At 38.0% G+C, this 27,123-nt stretch overlaps 1 protein-coding gene across 5 annotated transcripts in view; it reads right to left on the bottom strand.

Moving 5' to 3' along the window:
* The window catches only part of fgfr2 (fibroblast growth factor receptor 2), a 62,661-nt gene that overhangs the window by 10,500 nt on the left and 25,038 nt on the right, over positions 1-27,123 (bottom strand). For 2 of the 5 annotated variants that reach the window (XM_052089653.1, XM_052089659.1), the window contains 11 exons: positions 25,923-26,092; positions 22,577-22,700; positions 17,184-17,374; positions 15,244-15,388; positions 13,593-13,795; positions 12,124-12,263; positions 9,658-9,779; positions 6,308-6,418; positions 5,957-6,147; positions 5,605-5,727; positions 2,303-2,373 (listed from right to left, as the gene is read on the bottom strand). In XM_052089653.1, coding sequence (XP_051945613.1) covers positions 2,303-2,373; positions 5,605-5,727; positions 5,957-6,147; positions 6,308-6,418; positions 9,658-9,779; positions 12,124-12,263; positions 13,593-13,795; positions 15,244-15,388; positions 17,184-17,374; positions 22,577-22,700; positions 25,923-26,092 — 1,591 coding nt within the window. Of the gene's footprint in view, positions 1-2,302; positions 2,374-5,604; positions 5,728-5,956; positions 6,148-6,307; positions 6,419-9,657; positions 9,780-12,123; positions 12,264-13,592; positions 13,796-15,243; positions 15,389-16,388; positions 16,528-17,183; positions 17,375-22,576; positions 22,701-25,922; positions 26,093-27,123 lie in introns of all 5 variants that reach the window. The other 3 variants (XM_052089657.1, XM_052089658.1, XM_052089656.1) reach the window with 3 other exon arrangements.

The following is a 27,123-nucleotide window of genomic DNA, read 5'->3' as shown; positions in this document are numbered from 1 at the left end:
AAAAATTACTCCTTTAGTTTTTTATTTATTTGAAAATTCTATTTTAAATTGTTATTTTAAATTAATATTTAAACGATTAATAAAAAAAAATATTTAATAAACATTAAAAAAAATTTAAAACCTCATTTCAATAATGAGATTTTGGGGGTGAGGGGGTGCTAATGAAAATATGTAAATAGTCATGAAAATAGTGTAACTCTTATAAACTAATTAAAATAAATAAAAGCCTATTTTTGGATCATTAAGCAAAATGTAATTTAGGATTTTGGAGTGGACATGGACATGTTTTTGGCAGCTTTTTTGAGATTTACCTAAATGTTTAGTAACTAGGTAATAAAGGCAAGAGTCGGAATAAATTTCTTCTGTTAAATGTAGATGACATATTTCTTTCAATCTAATATAACTGGTGTTAATATTAAATATTGCATGGTGCGGATGAACCTAAACCATGAAAACTGCATTCTAAACACAAAATCCCACGTGCATATCTATATTTGCATTTTTGCAAGCTATGCAGGTTATATACTGCTCAACAGGGGTCCTGTTTGTCAAAACATGCCATCTGAATCATAATTTATGTGTTAAGTTAATATGATGTCATGTATGGGTCGTGTCTTGTATTTGAACCAATCAGAGAGCCAGGCACCTTAGTGACTGATGATGGATAATTAGCATTGAACCTGTGACTAAAGATTTAAGCCTTTGCAATCAACAAGGGTCCCTTTGATATTGATTAGATTTTACTGCACAGACCACACAAAGAGCTTTCAGACTTGACAAAAGCTACTGATCTGTATTCGATTAAACACACACACACACACATCCTGCAGTTTGTGCATGCAACAAAAACTTCAAAACATCCTGCGGAGGTTGTATAAAAACTCCAATGCGTACCAAAGCGTAACTTCGGTTCATTTCATCTTTTTGGGTGACAAAAACATGTAACCTTAAAATGAAAGGAAACAACCATGCACTAGAGGATTCAAGAGGATAAACGCAAACACAAATGGCAAAAAGAAAGGATTATTTCACCCTATAGAAGGTAAAAGGAGGGGTAGAGACTTTCAAGTCTTGATAAAAAGAAAAGAAAAAACAAAGAGATAGGGAAGAGAGAGCGTTTGGGAAGGGAAGTTCGAGGGCACTTCCGTCCGGGTCTCTTGGAGGTGAGAGTCTGGCCCGTCTGAAGCGCTTTGAAGCTGCGCAGATTAGTAACACGGCATTGGCTGCAAGTCGAGCATGAAATCTCTTGCTTTTGGGCGTAGCGCTGGCCATGAACAGCCCTTCTACTTTCTCTGCCTGACAAAAACTTCCTCAACTTTCCATCACTCTTGCTCCTTGTTTTTTTGTTTTTTTCAAAAGGGAAACCATTCATCTGGTAGTAGCCTGTTCTCCCCTCCCAGCAGATCCACTTCACTCTCAAACGACTCACTTTCTCCAAAGGTACAATGTAAAACTGTTTTCCAGTTCTCTCCAAACATACCAAAAACACTTCAAGCCCTTTTCTCACTTTGTAAAAAGGAAAATAGACATAAATGTAACATCAGTATCTTTTTGAATATACGATAACAATTCACATAATTATTCCAAAAGACACTAATTTATAAAAAAAAATGTCTGCATAAAGGGTCTTACCTTTTATTGCATTTTATTTAAATTAAACAAATAAATCTCCATTTATAACTTTTGTCAAGGTTTCTTGCATAAACATGTTTTAGATCATAACCTTTTTTCACCCTCTGTCTGATCCTTAGATGGATCTGGCTTTTAAACTGGCTTTTCTTGCTACTGTTCCTTTAAGACTTATGAAAATTACCTCAGTTGTAATTGGCTAACAACACCCCAATGAAATGAGTAATAACGTCCTTGCCATTTTGCTGGGTTTCCATCCATTTATTTTTATATGAATTTTGGGATATTCCATAAAGATTTCTGGATGGAAACAACAGGAAGGGAATAAAACTGCATAAAAACTGGTTTATGCGCTTAATAATAAAAAAAAAGAAAAAAAAAATATATATATATATATATATATATATATATATATATATATATATATAATTTGCACATAAATGCGTAACTTGAATGGAAACGTGAATACTGATATATATACTGTAAATGTGGGAGGAAGGAGCTTCGCTTGGTGAACATTAGAGTCTACGAACTCTTACAACTCTTTTTACTCTTTCAAAAGAGTAAAAAAATCAAGAAATGCCAAGGAATGGTGTCGATTGTACATGTATGTCTATTTTAAAATAGGGAATAAAAACTAACCTAACAAAGAAAAGACAAATTGCTGACTTACACATCACTCTGGTGCGTATAAACTCTGTCGAACAGCGCCTCTGGAGCCATCCACTTCACAGGCAGACGACCCTAGAGACATCAATAAAAGAAAAGGTCAAAGATGGTTGACCCTCAACATCTAAACACTGTGACATTTACATGTCTTCATCTGTGTGAGACCCTTGTTAGCTTGGAATTTCATTAGGGCCAAAGCAGCATGCCAATAATGACTGTAAATTAAATCCTTTGCTAGTCCTAGCGGGACGTATCTCAGACCTCTAATTTCCCTAAGGAGTCATAACTCGTTTATAAATTGAAGCTTGTGGAGAACATACACAATTCAGTCGTGTCTTGAGAGGCAGATATTGGGTTTAATCCAATCACTCCCAATCTTCTGGCTTGGTTTTGTTTCAAAAGGAGTTTTTATTTTGTCCGAGCTGTACTAGTGTAATAGAATTTAACCCAAGATATGAATCAGTCATCATTATCTCTAAGTCATGACTCTCTATTCTTGCCAAACCATGAGAAACGATTCATGGACAAACCTTGGTGAACTTAATAAGAAATAAAGAATTAATCAGAACGAAAGTGGTACTGCTGAATATACGTTTGGAAAGGTGGTCGGTTTAACTGACTAGCTGGCTTGCGTTTACTTCCCTGCTGGAAAACCAGGCCAATAAGTTGTGGAATTGAGATCAGGAAAAGCATCTCATATTGAATCCAATGACTAAACGAGATCACTTAAATGATCCACTGAGACGATTCAATTATAGAGGACTTAAAGAAATATTATGGGTTCAGTTCAATTAAAAAAAAGCGGATAAAAGTGTCTGCCAAATGCATAAATGTAAATGTAAGCTCAATTGACAGCATCTGTGGCATAATGTTGATTACCACAAAAAAATTATTTCAACTTTTTTCATAAAAAAAAAGAAAGAAGAAGAAGAAGTATTAACTGAGGTTACAGCGAGGAACTTACAATGGAAGTGAATGGGGCCAGTTTTTGGTGGGTTTAAATGTAGAAATGTAACACTTATAATTCATAAATGCACTTACATTCATTTTTCAGTTAGAACTTTTTTGAGCCCTTAAGTTGTTTAAATCATTGCTTTAGGCTTTCAGGGCTTGTGGGGCGTTACGTCGTCATGGCAACAAAGTTGTAAAATTGGGTATAACGTTACACAGAAAAGGTTAGTAAGCAATAAATCACACTAAAATCATGTTACTCGTATTGAATGTACATCTTGTGGCTATACTTTTGAAACTGTGAGTATTTTAATGTTTACAGATTGGCCCCCATTCACTTCCGTTGTGAGTGCCTCACTGTAACAGGCCCGGCTTCTGACAGCTATACTAGGGTGGGCTGAGGGATATCATAGGTGGGCAATTGGGATGGGGGAGGGGTTACTCAGACTACTAATTTAATGTCTTCAATTTGCATAATCTGACACAATTGTCAAGATCATAAGACCCAATATAACTATATTTTACACATGATATGTGGTGGTGGTTGCGTAGTGGACTAAAGCACATAACTGGCAATCAGAAGGTTGCTGGTTCGATCCCCACAGCCACCACCAGATTGTCCCTGTAATAAGTGCACTGTAAGTCACTTTGGATAAAAGCGTCTGACAAATGCATAAATGTAAATTAAATGATAAACATTGTATATACACACTTAATTCGTTTCCTAATTTTAACCCCTAATAGTTCTAAACATAACTAATATTAGCATTATATGAATTAATTTTCTCTTAGAGCATAATTTCATGTACAACTGCTTTGAAGCAAAGGCTGTTGTGAAAAGTGCTATGCAAATAAATTTGACCTGACTCATAAGATTGAAGAAATGGAGGTAGTATGTGGAGGGAGAGAGAGATATTTGATAAGCGGGAGCCTGTGGTGCATTAACAGCAGCCACATGGTCACTGCACACTGACAGAGCACCAGGCTTCTATATGGGCACTAAAAACCTTTACACAAAAATATCTCTTATTATCGTTCTCACTCACGTAAAGTCTCGGACTCTCTGGATTGCAGCAGCCGCTTCTTGAGAGTGTCGTTGCTTACGGCCAATGACAAAAATAGAAAAACACTACACATTTCTGGTGCTGTTTGTGATTTGTTGGGCAGTCTACAGCCCACTCTCAATGTTTCCAACACACAGCCCGTCCCCATATTGCTTTTAACCAATGCACAAATTGGGATTTCTTTATTTAAAACTGTTTCCCAAATGTTTGATTGGATGGGCAAGTCTCACGTTTGGCTAGACTCACCCATGCCTAGAACCGGCCCCGCACTGTAACCCAGATTTTAGCCTTTTTTTTACTTTTTTGGTAATCAACATTATGACAAAAATTCTGTTGATTGAGCTTAACTTGTATTGAACCCAGAACATCCCTTTAAAAGTCAACATAAAAAGACAATCACAACCCATTTTATTCAATAATGTGACGCGTTCAGAGTGAAAAGGATATTCATTAAAGAACAAAATAATTATACCAGGACTGGATTTTATCAATCAGGAATTGGTTGGATCATGAAAAATAGGCATTCCTTACCAGAATACCAGACATCAGGTGAAAAGGAAAGTAATTTCAGAACGTAGCAGGTTGTTGGATTTTGTTGAAAAAGATTGGGATTTTGTTTGATAAATCGTGCACAATAAGAAAATAAAAGGAATCATTTTTTACTTTATGATGACTTATGCAAATATGGACTCAAATGTAATAATGGTTACAATACTATAAATATTCAAATTTATTCAGATACAGGCAAAGGTCAAACACTCGTATGAGTGATGGAGAGTCAAATACAGCCTAACCAAGCACCTCAGCCGGAGTGCTGACTGATATAATGGTGGGAATGAGAGTTAAAGCAATGCTAATGTGTTTAGATTTGTCACTAACATTTCTTTCTCATGAGCCTGAACAACAAGCTTTCTGAAATCACTATACACGCCGACTGCCTGGGAATCCACAAATCATGCCAAGACTGGCGTAGAGAGAATGTGGCAAAGATAAACATAGAAAGAAAGCGAGAAATGAAAGAGAGAAGGCGAGAAAAATAAAAGAGATGGCAACAAACTGAGAAGAGTCAAGGGTGAATATGTCAATGTGCAAAGGAAACCTAAAGGAAATTACAGTTTTCTGACTTTTAGGTCATGTCTACTTGTTTCGAAGTCTTTATATGCTAGTGTAAAGTGTTATTAAAGTGCCGAAGCACAGTAATTACGCCAACTATAACTTCAAATGTAGACAAAAGAGTGCATAGTATGATATAGAAAATGGGTTTATTAAAGGTGAAAAAGAGTGAACTTACATTCGTCGTCTTTTTATAGTAATCTATGTTGTGGACGTCTCTGGCCAGGCCAAAGTCTGCGATCTTCATAATGTTGCTTTCTGTGACCAAAACATTCCTGGCAGCCAGATCTCTGTGTATACACTGCCGGAGGAACATAAAGAGACCTTCAGGAATAACAAGAACGTTTTGGGTGCTTTGAGACACACTGGAGAGCCGATGTTTGTGTATTCAAAAGTGTATATGAGAGTACGAGAAGGCTCCTCGCACATTCCAGACAGGAAGGAGAGCGGAAGAAGTGTGTTTGGCTTGTTTACTCGCTAGTTGTTGTGTTAAATGTAAATTACATTTGCGTGTGCATGCATGCACATACCTTTTGTGAAGCTAAATACTCCATGCCACGAGCAACTTGATAAGTGCAGGAGACCAGATCTTTGAAGGTGAGAGTTTCATCTGATACCCGGGCTATATCATAGGAGTACTCCATTCCGGGGGGCCGCCGTGCCCTCAAATACTCTCGAAGGTTCCCCTTAGACGCATACTCTACTATTACATATAATGGACCTACAACGAGAAAGAGTTGTAGTCAATGTTCACTTTGTCCTTTATAAAGCTGAGAATTTCAACTGTCTAAAGATAAAATCAAATACAAATCACAGATTCATGGACTGATTCGTGATTCAGTGGACTGATTTATTGATTCATGGATTCATTGTTCGCTCACCATCCTGTGTGCACGCCCCCAACAGATTGATTATGTTTTTGTGCCGACCAATCATCTTCATCATCTCCATCTCTGACACCAGGTCAGAAAGGTCTTTCTCTGTTGCATCATCTAAAAAGAACAAATAAACGAATTAACGAACAAATAGAAATACATTTTGTTTGATGTGTGTCCTCTTAATTTGGAAAGCTCCTAAATGAATCCTATTAGCTCGTCCGATTTCCTATTCAGAGGAGAGACTGTATGGTGGTGTTTGAAATGTAATACTGCTTACTGCATACTATATACTATTTTTAGTATGTGAATATGTACATTAGGCAGTTATGCAATGATAAACATTTTAAATAGTAGTATGTGTAACCGGTCCTGCTCGACAAGCTCCAAGCAAGATTCGAACCGGTGTCAAACGGCATGGGAGGTGGACGCTCTAATGAGGAGGCTGAAGGCTACAGATTCTAGCCTCAGTCGCTAGTGTACCTCTTGAAGCCAGGGGAGTGAGGTTTATACATACCGCACAGCTAGCACATACCAGCTGGCTCCCATTACACTCAACCCCCTAAACCTCACTCCCATCTGGGTCACGACACCACTGTAACCGGTCCTGTTCAACCCACTCTGAGTGGGATCCGAACTGGCATCAGCCGGCATGGGAGGCAGACGTGCTAACAAGGAGGGGAAAGGCTACAGCCTCTAGCGTCAGTCGCTAGTGCACCTCTTGAAGCCAGGGGAGTGAGGTTTTCACATACCGCACTGCTATCTCGTACCAGCTGGCTCCCGTTACATTTGCTACACTGTTGTCACATGATCTAACTTCATGTATACTGTCTAATGAATACTATACTTATATTTGATATATTACTATATTTAATGTAGTATATACTGCTTTAAAAAAAATAGCATGTTAAACATTAGGCAGCACCCAGTGATAAATATTTCCAATAGTAGTATGCTATACTGTTGTCCCATGATCTCAGATAAACACTACGTACAATTGTAGAAGAATAGCATCTTATAGCACGAAGGGGACCTACACAAATTTAGGCAGGTGGTTTTTATGTTGTGGCTGATCGTTTAAAAAAGTATGTAAAACATTAGGCAGTATGTAATAAGCAGTTTAAATAATAGTATGCTACACTGTTGTCACATGATCTCACTGCATGTGCCCTGCTTGTTGCATATTATGCAGTACATGCTATATACTGCATACTATTTGACAAATTATGTAAAACATTAAGCAGTGTGAAATGAGCAGTTCAAATAGTAGTATGCAACATCATTGTCATATGATCTCACAATATGAGCACTGCTGTGTAGCATTATGGCATTCTGAGCAAATTATGAGTAATGACAAAGATGTTGTTTGATATATCTCTGGTACTATTGTCTTTCTGGAACTAGAAAGTCAAGTTGAGCACACTGCACTGTATGCATTTGTCAAAAGTGTAAAGTATGTGCAGAGTATACAACTGCACACTGCAAAAATAGTATGAGAAGTAGGAGTAGTATTCAAACATACCATATCTGAATAGATTGGTCAGACTGGCATGCTTGTGTCCCAGTAACTGTCTGTGCAGGCGGAGTCACGATACACTGAAGAGCCGCCACACACACACAGCTCTCCTTTCATTGGCTCACAATTAAAAATCGTTTCTTCCATTTAAAGTAATTACCTCAGAGACAGTCGCCTTTTCATTATCTGCCTGCTGATCACCCGAGCGAAGCTGGCATAATCCACTGACCGACATTCCTACCTTATCTTCCTTTTTTTTTCATCTTAAGAATGCTGTGCACTCTTCCGTCCATAAAGGATTCCTGAATGTTTCAAGGATTTCTCTAAAGATTTTCATGAAACTAGAAGTTCCCCTCCAAAATGTTTTGAACTGAAGCCAATAAATGATGACAGAATTTTCATGCCAACTATTCTTTTAAGTGTCCAAATACTTATCATGGCCACTTTACATCAGTAATTAAAGCAGGTGTAAGAGTGAAAGTGCTCTTCTTTCAAGTGTTTTCTGCCGAGGTATCTTCTCCTCAACAGCCCTGCCCCCCTCAGCCCTTTCTCCTTCCTTTAAAACTTCTTTTGAGACATAAGCTCCCTCCCCCACTCTCTTCTCTTTCTGTCTTTCAGCGTGAGGGTTGGTCTTTGTGCAGGTGATGAGCGAGAATCGTGCAGCTGGTGAGCAGAGGGTCAGCTATGCGGCCTCTTGACCTGCGCTATACCAGAGTCACTAAGCACCCCTCGCAGGCCTCTAGAGACAGACCTCACTTTTCCCACTTTCTTCTGCAGTCACAAGTGCAGAATGAACACACTCTGAGATCATAACAAAACATGAAATAGTCCAGTTTATTTTATTTTGTAAATTAGCATTAATATGGACCATGAGTGGTGAAATGCATTTAAAAATTTTAAATAAATACGCTTTTTCATTTTAGGAGGAAATCCGAGTGGTCCTTGACCATACAAAAGTCGCCACCACGATGCTAGACTATAGAGCGCAACAGAGCCCACTAGGTTTTAAAAGAGTTCAAATCAATTAACCAAACCAACCAGCTCTGAGGTGAATCACAACGTAAAATTTTTTTGATTTGAAGCAAAAAAATCAATTATTTAAAAATCAGACAAATAGACAAAGATACAAGACTGTGTACATAACACATTCCCTTTCATGAGGGAATGAACTACAATCCCATGAAGCATTGCGAATGACAAAATCAAATAAAAAACGGTTGAAAAAATAAAACTATTGAAAGTGTAGGCAGACCGACTCCATTGCGTAATTCACAGAGCATCATGGGAGTGGGCGGTCACTGCAGAGCTCTTTTGCTGTGCTTTATTTGCTGCGATTCTCAGATTGGTGGATCTATTTTGTCAGGATTTGTGTGTAGAGTAGTTCACTAGAACTACAAAATTAAGTTGAAATAACATGGACTGATGACTTAGACAGAAGTATATACCATCTTTACATATAGCTTGGGTCCTTCCTTCAGTGTAAGTCAATGGAATTGGTTTCCATTAGATTTAATTGTCCGCCAGTCCAAGTGGTTATAAAGGTAATTATACAGCACTTTCAACAAGCATCATTCATGTCCGCAGCATAGGTATTGCAGTGTCAGGAGAGTTACACTGAAACATTTAATACTTAAGAGTTAAGGGTTTGTTCAACTCCCTTATCATAAGTATGAGCAATAGTAATTGTGATGCTTGTTGCCTTAGCAAACCCCACTAATTAATAAACAGTGACCTAAATGTCGACAGGAGACACACTGCAAGCCACAACTGTGCTGTACTACAACTTGGAAATGTTTAATTTACGGCTGCATGTGTGATATAGTTCGTAATGGACTCTTACCTTTCAGCATCTTGACAGCTACCGTCACGGCCTCTTTCGGTTTGTCCTTGTCGATGCCCAAAGCTTCAGCCATGACCACCTGACCAAAGCAGCCCTCGCCCAGCGGTTTACCAAGTGTTAACCTGTACAAACACCAGTGGCCACAAACATTACTGACTGACAACTTGCTTAGGTTAGAAGGTCTCATCTGAGAAGAAACTGAATGCTCTAGGTATGTATTTAGATATGTATAATCATCAACATTCAATACGACATATTAGCAGACATTTAAATATTTTCTGTATTGATTTTGGGGCAAAATAAACTTTTATTTAAAGCTGAAAACACTTTCAAATTGACCAAAATACTTAATAAACAAGCGTGCAACTTTTTGTACAATTGTATGTACCATATGCACCATAGTGTTCTTAATAAAGTGCTCGGTGTGTGTATATTTGTATTTTATATATATATTTTCATATGCAGTATATCAGATTTATGTGTGGGTTAAAATAAATCTTATTGCATAAAATTAAAAAACCTTATTTTGAGTTTATGAGTCAATTTTCCCTTCGCAAACGTCCCCAAAATAAGCTTTTGTCAAATGTATTGAAAATTAACATCTGGGGACATTTTAGAGCAAACCTGTTCCCACATTATGGCTAGTTTGGAAATAAACAAACACTCTCACACAATCACACACTTCATCCTCATCCCTCACGGTGACTATGACATCCCGACCTCTTGCCCTGCCAGTGGCCCTTGGTCAACTTTTGATTGACAGGTGTTGAGGCATGTCCCCGCCCTCCTCCAGCACTGGGCTATGTAAACATTCACACCCGCAGTGTGGCCCCGGGCTGATCTGTGTCTGTGATAATACAATCCCCCTCTATGCTGAGCGCTCAATGGCGGCCTCTGTCTGTTCAGCCCACCACAGATAATGTTATGTTTATCCTCCACGCCAACCGCAAACGTTAACATTCCACTGTGTTCTGCCTTTCAAAAGCATGCAACCCCAGGGCACATCACAGCGGTCCGTGAGTTAAGTGGTTAGTTAAGCCAAAAATACAAATTCTGTCATTGTTTACTCACCCTCATTTGGTTCCAAACCCATATCCCTTAGTATGGAAGAAAGATACAATGAAAGTAAGTAGTGACTGAGGTTAACATTCTACTTAACATCTTTTGTGTTCCACAGAAGAGAGAAAGTCATTCGGATTTGGAACAACATGAGGGCGACGGATACTATATTTGGGTGAACCACAAATATAGCAACTTAATATCTTAGGTATTGTAGGTTTGCACAAATTTTGGAAAAGTTCTGAGAAGTCATACTGATATTGTGCATTGCAACTGGAATGTATCATTTCTAACAAAAATCTTCCTCACAGAAATACAAGTTTTAGCTCGTCTGCCTAAAAGCAACAATTCCTATGGTGGGTGTGAAGTTAAAAAATGTAATAGAACGGGCCTTCTCCTTACCTACTGAATGTACATCAATGTCTGTAATTTCCCTTCCCTATAGTGATTGTATCAGATGGTAATGTGATACTTTATAATATATCATGGTACTGAATGATTAAGATATTTATATACCATTGGATTTACACTGTATTCCAAAGTACTTCAAAGAAAACATTGACATTACCATGGATGGAACATGTCCAAAAAACAATACAATCCCATAGTATGTTTTTGGTAAGTGTTGGAACTGCAAAATAGTACGTCGAACTCTTCTCTTTAACTGTGTACAAATCAATAACAGTACAAAAATGACCACTTTCCATCATGTTCATGACAGATATCTTAAAGGCTTCTTAGCCATTACTTCGTAAGGTTTCGACAACACAACAGCAGTGGACCCTTTGAAAGCTACAACTGATACCAGAAGCATTTTGTTAATATTAAGCATGACAGTTAAACCTTCATTCGTGAGTAGGAGCTCTGTCCCGTTCTGTACGCTCAGTCACAAGGTACAGGTGTGCAATCGAGGTCACCGTGTCAGACGGGAATGTGTGGCACATACACAAAGTTATCAACAGCCAAAAAGGCAGAAACTCATACCTCCAAGAAATATGGGTAAAATATTACCTCTCTATAAGAATAATGGTTTAAATTGGAACAATGGTAATGGATGAATTATTAATTGTGCATTGTAGCAGCATTAGTCACCAGTTAATAATTAGGCATAATGAGATTGGGACCAGATAACAAGATTAGTTTCACACCGCATAGATTTACAAGTTAAAAACAGGCAAGATTTTAATTAGCATTTTTTATAAAAAAAAATAAAATAATGTTTGAGGGGGAAAAAAATTAGAGAGAAAATCCTTAAAAACCTTAAAAAAAAAATCTCAAAGGGCTTCCATACTTTAGTGTCTCGTCCAAGCGCACAATGATAAAAGTTCATGGGACTTAAACCTACAACCAATTTTTATCAACCATATGTCACCCCTACACTCCCAATCCCACTTTGAGGGAACTCACTTGTCTCTGGAGAACTCCCAGCGGGGATCTTCAGGAAGGTCATACTCAGGGATGGGGTCGTCATGGGCGGAGCTACGGCAAGTGGTGATCCTGACCAATGGCGTGTTTGAGCTCATGGAGGACCTGGAGTCAGAAGACACCTGTAAGGAGAAAGGTGATTGGCTGATCACCTGAGTCTTTGAGACAGCACCATAAAAAATCAAAAACTACAAGTGTGTGTGTGTGTGTGTCTTTTTATCATTACATGTTGTGACTTAAGACCAAATCTGCACCAAGCTGTCTTGCTCTGTTTAAGCAGTCTTACGTTAAAGCCATGCAGTAAATACAATTACATCTTTCAATCAGTAGCCTCAAAACTAGTGAGATATTTTCAATTTGGAGGCTTCTTTATCAATATATGAGAACTTACCCCTGTACAGAATACCTGCATCTTAGCAACAAAGGAAGCTGGCATGTTATTTAATAGCTTACAACATCTAAGCATCTCATACAAAGGCATCAGAGTGCAAAACTTTAAAGCACAATCTTGTATTTTATGATATCTATCTATCTATCTGTCTGTCTCTATATAAACAATTATGAATATACTGTGTGCATATATCTATAAATATTAATCTAACTATGGGTGTTTGTTCACCTTCAAGCACTCTAATGTCCCAAGGTATAGTTTTTATTAAAACTAACCGATTTCAACTACTTTTGATTTTGTTATATGTTGGTCACATTAAAACTGACTTTTTACCATGCCTTCATCATTTACTTGTGGTACTTTTTTAAATGCCTTATATGTATAAATTGTATTATTTTAGCTTTTATCAAAGACTTAAAATGTCATTAGTTAGTCCAAACATAGTGAAATAAACATAAACCATTTCAATAATTATTGTGTAAAATTATTTTGTATATGTTTTTCGAAAATTACAACTTATTCACAGCTGTGGCGTCATTTCCACAACACCAAATAATTTTGCCGCTAATAAAGTTTTTTCAAAAGTTAGTTCAATTGTTAACCAAGTCAACAGAGATTAAATATGAGGCAACTGATGTTTGTAGAAAACTTGAGGTAAAAATCACTCTCGGGTGTCATTTCCAATCAAGCTGTAATTTTGCCAAATTGTGCAAAAAGTGTGAAAATATTATTTCATTGTGTGTATTCAGGATATGTACAAATATTAGCTATGAATTCCTTTCCACCACTGAATTATATTAAACACAATATAGAATTTGAGATGTGCTAGAAAATGACACAGGTGGAAATGGTGACAAATGTAACAAAAATGACAATTATTCGGTGGCACATGTTTATACACTGCTGGACGTTGTTAGCAGACAAATTTAAAAAACACCACTGAGAGAGAACAGAGCTAAAAGTTGAATAGACAAATCATTATCTTACAGTATATACTGTATGTGTGTGTCTCTGTGTGTGCATGAGTGTATAAGGTTTTTGGAACTCTTTATCTACTTTCTGTTACCTGGCGGCGCAGTGGGATCTGTTTGGTCAGCTTGTGAACCGCAGGTTGACTCCCAAAATCAGGCTTCTTAGCCGACGTTCTCATTCTGCAAACCACCACGATCACCACCATACAGGCGATCAGAAAGACGCCTATGCAGTAGATTGCAATCTCGACGTAGTCCGGAGGGTAGTCTTGCTCGATGGTGTCTATCTGGGCTGTAGTGTGTTGAGAAGGATCGGACAAATTTGGACAAAGAAGTGAGAGAACAAACAGAGAAGGACTGCAGCTAATCCTCATTCCTCAAGCGATACAGCACTAGAACTAAAGTGACTGTTCTCTCATGTTCATAGACCCTACACCTAAAGCTGACCCTCACATGACACGTTCTGCATTTTTAGATTTTCATTAAGACATTATTTAGCCTTTTTATTAAGCTGTTTTTCTTGCAGGGACTCTTGGTTGGGCACATGTTCAATCACAGCATCCATTCTGACACTCAACAGCCACTGCAAACCTGCACACGCTTGCAAAATCATTTACATATGACCGCAGTATTGAAGTACTTCCTGCCACTTAAAGTCCTTCAATAATAACCTTTATGGACTCGGCCATACACAAACACACACACTTCCATCTGTCTGACCACAGACTAGAAAGTGGTTCCATTTGCATTCAAAGATTTCTTCGGTTTCCTTGTCTGGAAATGGACTCTTATTAAAATTATGGGGGCCGCACTGTTGCATTATGCATGTTAACATGAACATAAGGCATCTTATTACATTTTGAACCATGTGTACTTAAAACTATGAAACATTTTTGATCTATTGCTATCCAGTTAAACCTGCTCAACTGATATTAAAATTAATGGCTATTATCTAGCATGCTATCTGATGTGTACTAAAGATCTAAATCAAGTCAGTCAGGACACTCCTTTAGATACACACACGCAAACAGAAATAAACACTGTGGTTGAGGAGTGACCCTAATAACTAAGAAAGCAAATATTGGGAGTTTCTTTAGAGAATTTAGCAGATTAATAGAGCTTAAATGGAAAAAGACACTGATGAAATCAGGACAAACGGGTATGTGTTCAAGGAAAAGTTGACCCAAAAGATGAAAATTCAGCAATCATTTATTCACCCTTATGTTCCAAACACGTACTTCCATGGAGAACAAATGGGAACAAAATTACGAATGTTCACAATGCCCATTTCTATATCATAAAAACCAAGGGCTGTCAAGTACTAAAAATTTGGAAAAAATGCACCGTAAAAGTGGGTAAAGTATGACAGAACTGTCATCTAGGTGAACTATTCCTTTAAAACACATCTTTTCAAACAAGCGATCGTTAAAATGTTAGTAGGGAACAGAAAACTGTGAAAAAGAGGGAGCTAAAAACACTTGGGTGTAATTTTTGGACACACCAAACTGACAGTTGCAAAACTGTCACATTTGATTAACGTTTATTACAATGTTGAACAAACTCAAGTCAGCATTGATCAATTAAGACCATTAGATTTGTGTTAAAATGGCTGAACGTCGTTCCAAGTGTCTTTCACTCCCTCTCAAAGAGATTTGCCTCAACAACTTTGGCATTGTATCAACCAAACATTGTGTTAACTTAAAAAAAGCTGTACAGCAGCAGTAGAGGACAAGTGTATACCTGGAAGCACCGTCAACCAAGCAGTGTGATAGGAGATCCCAATAGAGTTACCCGCCAAGCACGTATACTCCCCCGCATCCTCGAAAGTTACATTAGGCAGGTAGAGCATCTCTATCTCTTTGTCTGTAGTGTTCACACCTGCCGTCTGAGAGAAACAAAGGAGGAATGCAGAAGAAGAGTGATAGAGGAGATTGTAATGAAAGGAGAGATACAAGAATGAATAAAGGAGAAATTGTGGGAAGACAGAAGAAAAGAAACAAATCAGTCCCAAAAAAACCAAAAGGAGGAGAGAAACGGGAGACAATCATTGTTGTATTTCCCATCTACACATTTGAGATGGTAGATGTTCCAGTTTGGTAGAAGGGATCATCAAAAAGGAAGGGTAGCACAAAACTGCCATAGTGAAACGTAATGGTGGAAAAAGACAACTTAAAATGAATACGTTTCAAACATTTGTGCCCTAAACCAAACACAGGTGAGCCCAACAGATCCTCGAAGGTCCATGCAAACACAGGAGTTGAAACATGGAAGACAAGCCACTGCATTTCACCAAGAGAGAAAGGACAGAAGAAACTAGGAATTTTTAAGAAACTTGGATCTATTTTCATATTTGGCAAGTCGGTGGATTGTCTATAGGACTAGTTGATTGGTCAGTCTCTTGGAAGTGGAGACTTATGTCCTTTCAATTAAAAAAAAAATCATAGTTCACACAAGCACTGCTGTGATCGCTGTAGCAGCGGTGCTTTAAAACTGATTAATTTTGAAGCGCAACTTTTTGGATAGAATTTAAAGTGCTAAAACAGCAACTTAAAACTCTGTCAGTGCTAATCGGTGGAAGATACCAAATGGACAAAGTTGGAAATAGAAATAGGAAAGCTCAGACAGTACAGCAGTATAACAAAGCAGAAAAGAAAGACTGTGGCAAGGACAAACCAAAGGCTTGTTTCCATGGGCAATTAACAGGCAGACAGGGTCGCTAGGAAAAGGTCCACCAAAAAAAGAAATGGAAAATATTAAACAACAGACCACACCCACAAAGGATCAGTGAAAATCCCAGGATCACCACAACGACATAAAAACAACCCAAAACACCAGCAAAGGGGAGGACGCTGAGGAGAGTCGATGTTTCTTTTCTTGGTTGTTACCTGGTAGGACAGTTAGCCAACAGGACTGGTTGACCTGCCCAAGATAATTGGAGACCTGGCAAGTATATTCACCAGCGTCCTCTTCTGTGACGTTGGTGAGCATGAGAACTTCCACGTCCGAGCTATTAATGCCCGAGCGCTAAGGAGCGCCACAACAAGGACAAAAACACACATATGGTAGCCTGTTACAATCTTTCATAATTTTTAGGAACATTATGAGAGCGGAGAGCATGGGTAGAAGAAAAGGGAAGGACTACCACCCATTACGTCATATAAGACAAAAAAAATCTTTCCTGCAAAAGTATGCCTTGAACGTCCAGTTTGTCCTCTGCAGGAATAGAGTTTAGTCTTTTGTTTTTGTAGTTTCCTATCTTTTCTTAAGCAAAACCTCATAGAAAAGTCCAGCATTGCTTTCAAGCATATATTGCTTTTGGATTCTGGTGTGCTGGTGTCCCTACAAAGTTTCTCAACTAGCTTAACCAGCAATCCTCACTTGGTCAACCAGCTTCATTAGAAAGACCATACTGGCTGACCAGCAGTTTTTGATGGTGAACAACATAGCTATGCTGGTCCCCCAGCTAGACCAGAACCAAACATGCATAAACCAGTTTGGACCAGCAATTCATTATAGTCAAAGCTGGTCTTTTCAGCAATGAATGGCATTCAAATAATTCAACAAACAATGTATTCTCAGAAAAAGAACAGAAAAAGGGAAAATGGATCAGTCTGCGATCCAATCAGGTTCTTTTAAACATGAAAACAGAGGTCTGATTGGTTAGGAAAAACGAAGCCTACCTTCAACACGCGGACATATGGGAGTCCATCTGGGCCATAACGGCTGCCGTTCTTGATAATGTGTTGCAGCCACTGGATGTGAGGCTGGGCGTCACTGTAAACTTTACAGACAAACTTCGCGTCCTCTCCGATGTGTACAGTACTGTTAGCAGGCAGGCCTGCCTGAAGAATTGGCGGGTGCGGAGAGCGTTCTGATTAAAAAGGAAGAAAATGCAACATTATATCAATATTTACCTCACTGTAGCTTTGTTCTATTGATTCAGAAAGAACATTAGCAATAAAGAGACACAAAACATGTTAGGTGTGAACTGCCCCTTAGGGCCAAATGTTCGTCTTAGGTAAGTTCTCTAATACACTAACAAGAACAAGAGTAACACAAATATTGAGGCACCAATTTTCCATCAGTTATTTTTGGAACTTAAGTCTATTAGGGCTTAAAATGATCAACCTACAATCAACCTACCAATGGTTTACCTACAATTGTCTCAGCATGTTAAACTGGGATAAGAGAAAGTATTTTAACATTAGCAAAATTACAGTACACAATTTAACATAGAATCCAACAAGACAATTCTGGCTGTAGTTTTTGAGTTTTGCACACTCAAAAAAGCCTCAAAAGAGTAAATTGTTTTAAGTAGCTTAAACACTTGGTAATTGAACATTTGCAAATTGACACACATTTTGAATTTGGATCCTAGCACATATAATTACTGAACAGAACTTTCCATAGAACCAGAACACACTCATACACAAAGTAGACTAAACCTAATTTCTAAATCCCCCATGCACACACCTCAATGTCTCTGCAACACAACATTATTCTCACAGTGATGTCACACAGGAGATGTGGAGAGGTTAACCTCCACAAGCAAGCAGTGAATTTGTGTGTGTGTGTGTGTGGGGGGGGGGGGTGTATTGAGGACAGAAGGGCACATGAAGAGGCTCAAGAAAAGCTCAACACAATGCTGCAAACCAGTGAGAGAAAGCAGAAGAAAGAGGGGGCTGGGGTCAAAGGATGGTAAGAATAAAAGATGACCAACAAAAGGGTTGCGAAAAGAAAAGTCAGGGACATAAAGTAGCTCTGTGATCCACTCAAAAAAGACACATATGTGATTTTTGACTACAATTTGAAGGTAAATTGACATATGTGCTTTAACTGACACAACTGAATGTTAACCTGTTCTGTCCGTCTGCTCATCCTTATAAAATCCTATGTTTGAGTTTGTTTTTTGGTGTTTCAAATTTGTCAAATTACTTTATTGTGTTCCAACTTGCTTTGCTTTTTTTCCATCCTTCAATTATACTTCCATTTATCCATCAATCAATGGATCCTTCATTCAGCAATCCATCACTCCGCCCATTCTTTCATCATCTTTGTCTATCTGTCCATCCATCAACCCATGCATCCATCCATTTCTCAATCTATTCATCTATCCATTTATTCATCCATCCATCGATTATACTTCCATTTATCCATTAATCATACTTCATTAAGCCACCAATTCATTCCTCATCTTTCTATCTATCTATCCATCCATACATTTCTTAATCTATTCATTTATCTAATAATTAATCTACCATTCATAAATTCACCCATCCATATACCATTTATCCTTCCATCCAAGCATTTTATTATCCATCCATCCATCAATCCATCCTGCCAACTATCCACCCATCTATATACCCAAGTAATTATCCACTAATTCATTCATCATCTCTCCATGTTTCCATAACTTTTATGTATCCAGTAATCCATTTGTTTCTCAATCTTTTCATCTATCCATTCACTGGTCCACCTATCCTTCCATTCATCATCCATATATACGATTTATCCATCAATCAATCCATCCATCCATTTACCCATTTAACTGTCCTGCCATCCATCCATTCATATACTCATTTAACAATATATATATATATACACAACCATCCATCTGCCTATTAAACTATTCATCCATCTATCCACTCCTCCAACTATCCATCCAAATGTACATCTACCCATATACCAATCCATCCATTCATCCATCCATCCGAATATCCATACATACATTCATATACCCATTTAACTATCCTTCCATTCATCCATATAGTCATTTAAATATCCATCTATCAATCTCTCTATCCATCCCTCCATTCAACTATCTATCCATACATACATCTACCCAAATACCCATCTGACTATCCACCCATATACCCATTTACATTTACATTTATGCATTTGGAAGACGCTTTTATCCAAAGCGACTTACAGTGCACTTATTACAGGGACAATCCCCCCCCGGAGCAACCTGGAGTTAAGTGCCTTGCTCAAGGACACAATGTGGGGCTCGAACCAGCATCCTTCTGATTACCAGATTACCAGTTATGTGCTTAGACCACTACACCACCACCACTCCACTATCATTTACCATCCATCCATACGTCCACCCATCCAACTATCCATCTACATACCCATTTACAATACATCCATCCATTTGCCCATTTAACTATCCATACTTCTATTAACCCATCCAACTATCCATTCAAACGTACATCTACCCATATACCAATCCATCCATTCATCCATCCACCCATCCGAATATCTATCCATACATACATACATATATACATATACCCATTTAACTATCCTTCCATTCATCCATATAACCATTTAAATATCCATCTATCAATCCCTCTATCCATCTCTCCATCCAACTATCTATCCATACACACATCTACCAAAATACCCATCTGACTATCCACCCATTAAACTATCCATCCATATACCCATTTACCATCTATCCATGCATCCACCCATCCAACTATCCTTTCACCCATACGTTCATATACCCATTTAAATATCCAAATAGCCATCTAAATACCCATTTACAACCCATACATCCTTTCATCTTTTCATATACCCTTTAAACTATCTATCATCCATTTATCCATACATCCTTCCATCCATCCATCCATCCATCCATCCATCCATCCATTTTCTCATTTAAATATTATCATATATAATTATCCATCCATATACTCGTTTAACTATCCATCCATCCATCCATCCATCCATCCTACTTTTATAGAATCATCTCTCATCGTACAGGAAATACACTGGGGTAATGTTTACACAAAAGTTTTGACTCCTTACCATTGGGAAAAAAAGCATTTATAATATTCATAAACATAACCATTAAAATGTCGCTTGTTTCTTTAAAAAGTGCCCCTCTGTCTTCACCTCAAGCGTTACGGTCTCTCTTACAGTTTTATTTCCTCTTTGTCACTCAATCACAGTAATTGTGAAAGCCCAAAAATGGAAACAAATGAAAGATTGATTTTATCCTTCACTCAAGGCATTCAATATTTAAAGAACACTTATGACAATAGAAAGCATGATCAGCAGTGCAAAAAAAAAAGAAGAAAAAAACAGGGAATAAAGTCTGATAAAGAAAGATTAATTAAGATGGCAAATGATTTAGAGTGAAACACAAAGCCAAGGAATATTAAGTCTACAAACATGTACAGTATTTGCAAAGAGTTATAAACCTCATTCAAAAAGTCTTTCTTCAACAGACACATTATCACTAAAACACACAGTCTCTCATGCAAATACTCTTTCCAAACCACTTCTAATTATCCAACCATAACCAGTTCAGGGTCAGATATTTCTCCGAAGCACTTTATAAAACCACTGAGTCACCCATAAATGTTGCCAAGTGCCAGAAAATCACCCACATCACCACCAAATCACAATCTATAAATGACATCATTAGCAGGCATTTACAGGTCGATCTGGCTTCCCTAATCGAGACCGTTAAACTTTGGGTAAACTGCTGACTTGGCATACACAGCCAGAGAGGTCAGGTAGGGGTCGCTATCACTTGAATTCATCGAGAGAGACATGATGGTGGGAGATGCAGACAGAGTCGAGTCACTGTGCCAACTAGTGCTGAATGACGGTATGCTCTCTATAATGATAGAAATGTGTCAATCGATTTTGCTATACCATTTATACTTTATACTGTGGTAGATTGCATGGCTATCATTAGGCAGAACTGCTGAATGTTATTTACACATGAGGAAAAGCACTGTTAGGCAAGCACAACACAAAACGTTGTTTAGTTTGTTTATATTTGCAGAGCAATGTCGCAACTTGCTGCATTAGTAAAATTGAATTGATGTGCGATCACATGTGCGCTCATATTGACTGTTTTACAACGTCTTCGAATGTGGCTCATCCAGTCAAAATTTTGAGTCAAAAATATCCTTTTTTTTTAATAATATGTTAGCTTACTGTTTTGAGACTTTTCATTGATGCCAGACTTATTATTTATGAATCAAGTTCCAAATAAAAAGAGAAAACAATCAAATAAGATGAAGTGTCTTTCATTTGTAGAGTATTTAATTCATCACATTATCAAAAAATATGGCATTAGGATGGTTATTTAGTATAGAAACCATTTTGCATTGACTTATTTGCAACAATAACTATTTTGTCATATATATACCATGATATTGAATTACTCATATCACGATATAAGCTTTTGGTCACACCAGCCATCTCAAAGGAGTGGCAGTGGATGTGTCTTGGTGGCCTATACTCAATTAGTCGATATGTAATGTGAGCTCAAATTCGCAGATAGGGTTTTTGTTGGAAATGATCTACAATAGAAGTTTCTGTGCTGGAATCTGGCAGACGTCCACAGAAAACAGCAATAATTAGTCTTTTTGGCTCTTTTAAATGTTAGTTCTTTGTACTTTGTCCAGCTTTGAGATGCAGGCCATTTCAGACCAGCGCCACTTTCAATGACCTCTCAGAGCGGTCAGCGAGATTCTGATTCCGGCACAGAGAATTTTTTTTCTCTCTTCCAACCCAATATTCCTATTCTTGTCACTTTGATAGACTTCTCTGGTAGTTTCCTTTGACATTAAAGTTAAAAAAGGGGAAAAACATGCTCTCTTTATCTGCCTCGTTTTGCCTGCTTCACTCTTGCTTTTTCTGTGATGTGAGTATTAGACTGAGCCAGACATAAAACAGCTTTACGGCTGTGCAATAAAACTAAACAGAAAAACAGAGACCTTTTGAAAGACTGCTTTTACTTAACCCAGATCAGGGGCCCTACATAGAGAGCAATTAATTGTGTGTGTAAGCCTATGTTATTGAATGTCTGCATTTTGTATGTGTCTGCGTGCATGGGCGAGTGCATTTAAAAATGTAGTTTGGCTTAGTGATCAGATAGGATACATCTATTGATTTAATTACTTTTTACAATCAAACGCTGCATGGTGACACTTTCAGGTTCTTCTAATACCCCAGAAAAGAGCTGTTTTACATTTGCACTTCATTTTAACCCATTTTCCCTGCAAAAAAAGAGTCACACGCACACAAAAAGCATGAAAACTGTACTTACCCACTACATCCAGAGTGTAAGTGTGGTTGATGGAGCCATATCCATTGTCAACCAGACAGGTGTAGTTGCCTTTATCAGAGGGAACGACGCTCTCCATAATTAGAGTCCAGTGCTGGTGTCGAACCTGCATAGTACAACAATTGTGAACTGTTTAATGTGAGTGTTTTCGAGTTGTTTTAGCAATGTACAATTATCCTCAACTTTAAACCTATTTGTGATGTCCAGAGTTGGGAAGGCTAATCAAAAAATGTTGTTAGCTATGCTACCAGCTAACTCTAGAGAAAAAAAAAAATCTGTTTAGCTAAGCTAAAAGCTAAGCATTTCTAGAATGGAAAAAAAGTAGCTTGCTACATTACAAAAAATCGTAAGCTGTGTTTTGATCTAATACATGTTTATTAGAAAGCAAAAAAAAAGAAAACTCCAAAAGAAGATTTATTGAAAGGAAAATGTAAGCTAACATTGTAGTAGCATTTGTCAAAACTATCCCAACACTATAAAAAAGATTTGCTCCTGAAAATCTATATGAAGTAAAAACTAGAGACACTATTTTGCTACTGAAAGATTTAGTTAAACTTATAGCTTCACTATTCGTATCAATGTTACTGTCCAAAATTGGTGATGTCATAGAAAACGGAGGAAAAATCTGACAGTAGTACTGAGGACAGACAGGAGAGAGAAACCTGGGTTTTCAAGCGAGAGCACCATGGGAAAAGTAATATTGTCATGCTGATGGACGAGCGTGCTCCCGCCCCCACCATAGGAATGCAGCTCTCGTCAAAATCAAGCGTCTCTTATGTGGACTGACTCCAGAGCCCTGCTCGTACCCTCTGCGCTATGAGACAAACTGGGAGTTTCTGTACCTGAGGCACTGCAGTTTATGTAGTTTATCCATAACAATGTTTTCTTGTATGGTATTATTCACATATCTTATCTTGTACTTTCAGTTATTCTAAACCAAAGTAATTCCACACAGCTGGAACAAATTAGTTGTTGAGTAACTATTTAGTTGCCACAAAAAGTCTGTAAAGTGTGAGCCAAAATTTACAAAGAAATTAAATGATACATGGGCTGGTTTGAGTATTTCTGGGATTTTCACACACAACAGTCTCTAGAATTTACTCAGAATGGTGCCAAAAACAAAAAAACATCCAGTGAGGGGCAGTTCTGCAGGTGGAAATGCCTTGTTGATGAGAGGTCAACAGAGAATGGCCAGACTGGTTCAAACTGACAAAGTCTACAGTAACTCAGAAACCGCTCTGTACAATTGTGGAGTGAAGAATAGCTTCTCAGAATGTTATTCTGAGATGCGGGTTGGTCCTGTTATGGCGGCACTAGGGGGACCTACACAATATTAGGCAGGTGGTTTTAATGGTGTGGCTGATTAGTGTATATATACAGTTTGGAATAATGTACAGATTTTGCTGTTTCTGAAGGAAATTGGTACTTTAATTCCCTAAAGTGGCATTCAACTGATCACAAAGTATATTCAGGACATTACTGATGTAAAAAAACAGCACAATTACTATTTAAAAAAAATAATTTTTGATCAGATCTAGACAGCAGCCATCAATCACTCCAACACCTTGAGTAATCATGCTAAATTGCTAATTTGGTGCTAGAAAATCACTTGCTATTATAATTGGTTTGTTAAACGAAGCTTAACATTGTATTTGTGTTTGTTTTTATGAGTTGCCACAGTATGCAATAGACTGGCATGTCTTATGGTCAATATTAGGTCAAAAATGGCACAAATGAAACAAATGTCTCTAGAAACTCATCAGTCAATCATTGTTTTGAGGAATGAAGGCAATACAATGCTTGAAACTGCCAAAAAAACTGAAGATTTACAGTCAAAGGACAACTGGCTCTAACAAGGACAGAAAGAGATGTGGAAGACCAGATGTACAACTAAACAAGAGGATAAGTACATCAGAGTCTCTAGTTTGAGAAATAGACGCCTCACATGTCCTCCGCTGACAGCTTCATTGAATTCTACCCGCTCAACACCAGTTTCATGTACAACAGTAAAGAGTAGACTCAGGAGGACTTATGGGAAGAACTGCAAAGAAAAAGCCACTTTTGAAACAGAAATACAAAAAGAAAAGGTTCGAGTGGACAAAGAAACACAGACATTGGACAACAGATAATTGGAAAAGAGTGTTATGGATCTTAACCCCATTGAGCTTTTGTGGCATCAGCTAGACTGTAAGGAGTGTGAGAAGTGCCCGACAAGACCGTCACATCTATGGGAAGTGCTACAGGAAGTGTGGGGTGAAAGGTCATCTGAGTATCTGGACAAACTGACAGCTAGAATAACAAGGATCTGCAAAGCTGTCATTGCTGCACACGGAGGATATTTTGATGAGAAATCTTTGAAGTAGTTTAAGAAGTTCTGAAAAAAAAAATCTAACTCTAATAGTAATTTTTCATGTTATTAATGTCCTGATTATACATTGTGATCAGTTGAATGCCACTTTGGTGAATTAAAGTACCAATTTCTTTCCATTAGAGCAAAATCTGGACATTATTCCTTTTAAACTCCATTAAACTTTTGGCCGCCAGTGTTTTATATCAATTATATTTTCATTTCATTTTCCTATACATTTTTAATTTCAAATATTTACATTTAAATTATTAAAGAAATTATATTTCAAATGAAAATAAAGTTCATCAGGTCAGAGACACTCCAGGGTTTTAAAGCAGCAGAGCCTCTCCAACTCTTATTTCCAGGTTAGAGGAAATAAAACATTACTGGGCTATTTGAGTTTTCCGAGATACTATGCCTCAGATATGTTCAGAGCATATAAATAAAGCCAAATGTATATGTCAAATCATCCATGAGAAGGATGGAAAATCATAAATGGTTTCTCTGACTAAATATACAGAAAAGACAACAGAATATTATAGAGTGCAAAGTAAAAATTTACTTTATAAAAGGAATTTTGTCTGCAATTACTGTAAATGACAATATGACTATGGATCATTGAAACATTCCATCGTCTTATAATGACTCATTCAGCTCATATCTGTGCCCACAGTTCAATCGAGCATGAGCACATGACTGCTCAATCATTAGTGAATGGCCCTCTGTTGTGTTTCCAGAGCAAACAGACAATGATCGGCCAAACGCCACACACATCTATTACACTTTAACCAAGACCCAGTGTTTTTCAGCAGCTTTTTAAAAACTCTTCTGATGCAGGTCATTTGGCCCTTAATTCCATGGAATATCAGGGAACTTTGATATACCATGATACTCAATGATTACCATATTTATGTACAATGGTATTTGCCTTGGTAAATGTCCAAAAACAATGGTTGAACTGCACTAGTGAAGATGGCTGACCTTGTAGCCGCCCATACGATCCTCCTGTCTGAAGGGTTTCCCGTTTTTCAGCCAGCGCATCTTGGGTTTGGGGTTCCCTGCAGTTGCGCACCGAAACTTCACAGTGTTAGCCGCCGGTACGGCGTGTAGCTTCTTCTCCATCTTGTCCGGTGAAGTCCAATACGGTGCCCCTGCAGACAAGGAGGAGCATTTATAACCAACTATTGTGACACTACTCGTGTCAGTGCTTAAGCTTCCTAAGTTTGCTTCAAGTTGCAAAACAGCTTTAATATGCATCATGTCAATCCTCTATGCAAACTAGAGGTGTATTATCTGTGCTTCCACCAGTAGTTCATACATCTACCCCTGAAATCAAACATGTATTACAATATCTTTGTTTATGAAAAACCCAAGATCGAAGGCAAAAACAGTAGCTATGGATGCCACAGTAGAATGTAATTTGGAGGCCACTTAAATTAGAGTTCTGCAGATCTTGCCAAGTTTGAAGTAACAACTTTAATACTTGTGTTTTATAATCAGTGTTAGGACAGCACAATTAATGAATTCATATTAAAATTATGAAAATGTGATACGGCCATGTGCAACTGTTATGCACTTAATGATGCAAAGAGATGCTAACATGCCAACAATGACTTGCTATCAACTGACAACTAAGCTGAAAAACAGCTTAAACCATCCTAAGATGGTTTGCTAGTCTGAGCTGGTCTCCCAGCCGGGTAAAGTCTGTCTGTTTGCTCGTTTTAAAGGTATTGGATGCTTGTTAGCTGGTCAGGCTGGGAGCCAAACCAGCTGAGGACCAGCTTTGCAAGACTGGGAGAACAGTTAAGACCAGCAAACCAATTTAGGCTGGGGTGGGGTTCAACAGGGAAATCCAAACAGCAATTTAAACTACCTTTAGTTTGGAGATCAGCTAGCCTAGCTGAAGACAAGCTTGGCAAGTTCGGGAGACCAGCTAGACTATCTTTAACCACCAGCTATAACCAGCAAAACAGCTTAGACTGGTTTAAGTACTAAGGATAACAAAAAAAAACTATCTGAGTTCCATTTTGTTTCACCCCCAAAAGCCCAAAAGAAGTACGTCCTGGCGCAGACAGAGAGAAAGAAAGCAAGACCCCGTCTGAAACTCAGCAAGAGGAAATAGGGAGGCATGACCACCGATGCAAATCAAAACAGTTATTCACACTTGCAGCACCGCATGACT

The sequence above is a fragment of the Xyrauchen texanus genome, chromosome 24 (genome assembly GCF_025860055.1).
Source record: "Xyrauchen texanus isolate HMW12.3.18 chromosome 24, RBS_HiC_50CHRs, whole genome shotgun sequence".
NCBI classification, from domain to species: domain Eukaryota; kingdom Metazoa; phylum Chordata; class Actinopteri; order Cypriniformes; family Catostomidae; genus Xyrauchen; species Xyrauchen texanus.
The sequence above is the reverse complement of the archived record's forward strand: the minus strand, read 5'-3'. Positions and strand labels throughout refer to the sequence as shown.